General features: G+C 36.1%; 1 protein-coding gene across 1 annotated transcript in view; it reads right to left on the minus strand.

The window, feature by feature from the left end:
* Window positions 1-6,000, minus strand: part of SVIL (supervillin) — a 105,759-nt gene that overhangs the window by 24,386 nt on the left and 75,373 nt on the right. The window contains exon 19 of the mRNA XM_010088215.1: window positions 4,872-4,949. Coding sequence (XP_010086517.1) covers window positions 4,872-4,949 — 78 coding nt within the window. The remainder of the gene's footprint in view (window positions 1-4,871; window positions 4,950-6,000) is intronic.

Genomic DNA, 6,000 nt, shown 5'->3' on the forward strand with positions numbered 1-6,000 from the left:
AAATAACTCAGTCACTTTTATATAAAAACTCTTGTGACTGCAGAGGACACACCAAAACAGAGATTTAGAGGACACACTGAAACAGAGATTTCGTATCTTTCAGCATTTACCAGGAACAGTATCCATCAGCCAGAAGAGTAAAGACAAACGAAGAAGTGCCTCATACAAGGACGAGGACATGAGAGCCTTTCACTCCTTCCTCTGGTTCTATGTACCTCTGCAGCCTTCTGCAGTAATGCTTGCTCTCAATTTATAGAGAAAGATAGCTGGGCAGCCAGACACTATGACTGCAAGTCGTGATAATCAAGATAAAAATCTCTGATTTTTCCCTACAACTCTGAAACGTTCAATAGAAATAACAAGATCCAAGTCTATTCAGTAATCCTTCCTCTTCTGTAAAAGCATCTCAATGGTTTAAATGAAAACACTGGAAGTAATCTCTGTTCACTTGACCCAATCTCTACCCATTCTTATGTCTGAAGCACAGGCACCTCTGGGATGAACAGCTGGTAGAAAAAAAAAAAAACAAAAAACCACAGCAACATACTAAAGAAGATCTTGTCAGGAAATTAATATATCCCTAATGAAACCACAAGTGAAATTTCACAAGTGAAATCAGTGAGGATGCTGACTTCGATTACAATGAGAGGAAGCATGGGAGCAGCAGGAAGAAGCAGAGTCATATGGATTCTTTCATATGTATTAATTATATTCTTTTTAAGTGAAAGGGGGCTTAATTTTGAGTTTTGCCTCCACCAAATACCTGAAGCTCCAGCGTCTGCAGAGCTACTGGAAATTCTGAAGACATATACCTGGAATGCATATGTGCTAATCACTACACACATAAATTGTAAGAAAGATCATGAGTAATTCTGGAGCCTTGTCAAAGGAGAAAAGAGAGAAAGTAGCTGTCTAATGGTAGAAATAAACAGTTTGGGTTTCTTTCAATGGAAGATTTCAAGCTGCTCCATTGGGCAAAACATCCTCCCAGGAGTTCCTAAAAAAATAATAAATCAGACTGGATCCGTATGTTACAAAACTCAGGGCAATTCTATATTAGATCTCTTCCTAATGCATGAAGACTTCCATCTTCCTCTATTAATAAAAAAAATTAACTAAAAAAATTATAAACTGAAGAGACACCAAGCAATCCCTAACCCATTTCATTTGCTATAACAGTCCTGGGGAAAGACAAAGTAGATGTGATGCTTAAAAGAAAGAATAATTTTCTATAGCTGGAAAAATAACATCAGCCAACACAACTGTCAAAAAATATTTTAGAACAAATACACTTGTTAATTGTGAGTAGTTTAGAAAGCTTTCACAATTGCCAAATTACAGCATTTATGGAGGAATTAGTTGATCAAAGCACATTCTGGTTGGGAGAAAATATGGCCACAAAGGTAACACTCAACAAACTTTTAGGTGCAAATTTTATTTCCAAGTTAAAAAAAAAAAGATATGAAAGAAGACTAAATCTCCAATAGATAACTGACATTTTGATAACGTGAGCTAAAGACCCCAATAAAACACCAAAACAACGATTATTTTGGTGTGTCAGGAATAATAAAAGGCTTTGGATAACAACAGCTCCAATGCTATTTTTCCTTTAAACAAAAAATGAAATGAAATATCCTAATTTGTAATGAAAAAATATATCCATGTGTTCATCAATATCTCATTTCATGCAAATGATAAATTCCTAAAATGAAGTGAAAGAGAAAAAGAATCAGAAGAATCGGCATCCAATAACACAAAATAACTAGGAGTTTCCCCAAGCACAAGCAGTGACTTAAAAAAAAAAAAAAAGCCTTTGAAAACTGGAAAATGTATATGACTGATAAAAGCTCAGATGGGGACAATATTTAGAAGTAGAACTAAAGTGGGTAGGTACAGGTCACACAAGCTGTGTGTTGTTCCAGACACTCATGAGAAGTCTGCTGTAAGACAATCAATAGAGAATCAAAGCACAGGCACGTAATTAATGTCATTCCACATGGCATTATGGAAAACAGGTTTAATCAAAATGGTAAGTTTGATGAGATCAAGTATGATTAAATATGTTAACACAGTTACCTCTGATTTCTTTAATATATTTGACTTAATCACAGATGACATTGAGGTTTTTCTGAGCAATATAAAAATATCAGTGCAGTTTACAGGCTGCAAACTAGTTAACTGACTGAAAAATTGTTTCTAAACAGAAAAGAGCCATGCAGTGATCTGATTCATTCCAACTTTGATCAAAATGTTTTCATGCGCATGGAAAAAAGATACAGTTCTGCTGAGAAGACCCTCAGGGTGGCACCAACGTACAGGAGAGTGATGAAAGTAAAGAAGAAATAATCACATAGATGGGTAAAAAAAGTTATCATAAAAATCTGGTAAATTAGGCTTTTAAGACAAATGTTATTTGAAAAGTGAAACAAGCAAAAACCAGTCAATTAGGAAGATAGCCTGTACACTTCTATCCAGGATGCTGACAACCTTGAAAGGGTTCAGGAAAGGGCTTAAATAGTTTTTCCAGATTTGGAAAAGATCTACCCAGATTTTGCAGCATCAGTTCACACTACGGAAGGACTCACATCTAGGCAGTGCTCCATTTTGTACCGTATGATTTTCCAGTCCAAGCAGTGTCCCCTTTATTTCACAAAAACAACTGAGAGTGGTCTGGTAACATGTTGTTTTGTTGTTTGGGGGGTTGTTTTGTTTTATTTTTAATGCAAGAAATAAGAGAATTCATGGTTTTACGTGTTGAAGATTAAGACTGCCCCTACCTGGGGGAGTCCAAACCAAGAATGAACAAAACAAAACAAACAAATAAAAAAGTATTTTTCATAAGGGGGGTCCATTTAAAACCAATGTTATAAATTATATAAAAGAAGAATCCAAAATTATCTATTTGCTTTTTAATACAAGTAATTTCTCTAGTTTTGGCTCTGAAGACAAAAAAAGCACAAGAAGAATCCAACAGCTCCACAAGTATGGAAAAGTTTGGAAAAGTTTCTGCATTGTTTTCTTCTGCAACTTTATATGGATCTTGTTATAAGGAGAAAACTCAAATGCAAACGCATGGCTTTCTGTTCAAAAGTGGTTTGAGAAAAACAGAACGTATTCAACTTGTGTTTCGTGCAGACAACAAAACAATTAATTGTGTCAGAAAAAAACCAAACAAATCTGTATGCACCTTGATGCTATGCTAGAAGGAGGCAGCTTTGTAAGAGGGCAGGATGTAGCTCACCGTGGTCAATGGAAAGATTAACACTTTTTGGGTGTTCCCCTTTTAAGGCAGATGGGATGAATAGCTCATTGGAGGACCTCCTGTCACTACTGGAGGGATATTATGTCATAGGTTAGACAGTATATTTTTTACCTTCTACACACACAGAACTGGTGAACTCTGTCACAACCAAATGAATAGGAAGTAAATAGTAATTAAGCTATATTAAATCCAGAGCGTGCAGAGAAGAGGTAACACTAACACATTTCAGTTACTAGCCCCAAGTTTAATTTTTAATTAAAAATTCAGAGTAAAAGATGATCCTCAAAAACAGCTATGAAAGTGAATGTGGAAATGGTAAGTATCAGTAGTCAAAATTTTTATCGTTGTTCCAGTAGCTTCTGCCATAATCATCATCCCCTGGTTCTCGCAGTGAGTATATGCCCCTTGGATTCACTGCCATTATGCACACTGTATTTTGTGTGGGAATGAAGAACCCAATGGATTCCTTGTAGTACTACAGACACAGATCTGAGTTAGGAGGCAAGGGAGAAGGAAGTGTAATAAAGCAGAATTAGATTTGCATATACGTACTGAGACCTTCCAGTGAACTCTCCTTTTCTTTGCCTGCTCCTACCTTTGCTTTTTTACCTCATACCATGTGAAACAGGTACTGTTTGCTCAGATCGAGATCCAGTATTCTACTTCTGCTCAAAGACAACTTTGTTACGCAACTTTATCTGATGATATTTCTCATTATCTATTAATTCTTCGTAAGTTCTTCAAATTGTTTATGATGGAATTGCAGAGGTATGGACATGATTTGAGGAGCACTTCACATGAAGCTTCTCTAACATTCACTGGAACAGTAGCAGAACTCTATTCCCAAGCAAACACAAAGTTAACTCTGTTGCCACAAGTTACTTTTCGGACCTGAATGTAATTTTCTGTCTTACTCCTCCCTCCAATAGTTAAATAGAAAGTTTGTACAGCATTTCACCTTCCATCTCCAAGGATGACGTTCATCAGAAATCAGAGAGCTTGATTCTTTCAAACTAGTACTACAGACCTTAAAGGAAGAAAGAGAGAGAGAAGCAGGAGGATAGGACAGTCAGAGAATAGAAGCAGGATGTGACAAAGTAAAAATCCTTTAGACAGGAACTAGGGAAAAGCACTATAGGAAAGTCACCTCTGAACAAAGCAGCTTGTTTTTTTTTTACAGTCAATAAATTAGATGATTTTATGTCTTACATCATATATGCACACTACAGAGAAGTCAGGGTACACTGCATTTTCTTCTAAAATACATGCTGTGCAGTTACATGTCGCTCCTTCTGTACACCCTTTTTAACAACTTGCAAGTTTTAAGCATTACAATGAATGTAGTAATGTCTCTTTCATTTACTTTCTCACCTATATATTCTAACAGATACAGAATTTTTAGAAAAGCAACCATTAAGAGAAATGCTAGCAGAATGCATATTGAAGAAGAGTACACAGCATAGTAGCATAATACCATGTTTCTTTAAAGTAGCATTTACTAAGCTGGTTAATCAGTAAGAGGATTATTAATTTTCTAAGTAAAAAATACCTGTCAAAATGTGCTTACTTGAAATTGTTGAACATTTAAATTGTGCAGACTTTTGCTCACCTGATTAATAGGTAGAAAAGGATGAAATTTATGGAGAGCAGGTATAACAGGAGAGTAAGTAGAAGCATATACAGGTTCCTATGACAAGGACAGAAGCAAAACAAGGGAATTAGAAAAGAACTGGACTATCAGAAATGGAGACGGGCAGAAGTAACTCATCTTCCCCTAGTTTCTTAAAATGAAGTAAATCTGAACCTTTTAATCCTCTAGAAATGTTCTCCCTATTGGAAAGCCAGAGATCAAAAAAGTTGTCATAATACAACAGCATGTTTACCAAAGCCATTCCATGCAGGAATTAAAACAAGTTAGTAACAATATCACAGCAACAGAATGAAACAGCACAGCCAGAAGATACACTTTGCATATGCTGATAAATTTTACGTCTCTGTTTTCATGCACCACTAAATTGATGAACCATGTCAACCACAATGTGAATAGCTCTGCTGCAAGTTTAATCAGACCCTGCTAAATAACAAGCTATCTATTTTCTGGATGAAAGGAAAGAATGCTTACTAAAACCGAGATACTCAAAAGCCATCTGGAGGGAATCACTAAGCCCGCAGCACTCAGAGAAGGTAAATTCACCACTCTAAACAAAGCCTACAAATAACCCCTGCCTCAGAGCTGGGCTTACTCAAAGCTGATTAGACATGGCTTTATCATTCGTAATTCTCCTTCCTTTCTATATGTTAAACCAAAGGTGGAGTATGGGTAGATGCAGCTCGTTAGAATGTCTCAAAATGAAGCCTAATCATTAGAGTTTCAGCTTTGATTAGAACAGGCTATAAGCACGTGGTGGATATGAAATGGATAAAACTATTACCACAGCAAGAGACTAAGATTTTACCTAAAGGTCACTTTTTAAGGGCTTACCCCCTTTAAGATTTTTACACACTTCATCTCCAAGTAATTCTGAATTGACTGTTCAGCCCTAGCCTTTAACACCAGCGCTGAGCTGCAATTTGAACTTGCTGTAAGAATTAAGTGTCATTTCAAATGTCATTCACTACTTTAATGCAACTGCAATGCAGTGGGTAATGACATTATAATCAGGGACTCTGTTAAAAATGGCTGATTATAAAATAGGAATTTTAATTCCAGTAAATCTTGTTATTTGGATAGTAGGGAA

This window comes from Pterocles gutturalis, unplaced genomic scaffold (genome assembly GCF_000699245.1).
Source record: "Pterocles gutturalis isolate BGI_N339 unplaced genomic scaffold, ASM69924v1 scaffold4772, whole genome shotgun sequence".
Lineage (NCBI taxonomy): Eukaryota > Metazoa > Chordata > Aves > Pterocliformes > Pteroclidae > Pterocles > Pterocles gutturalis.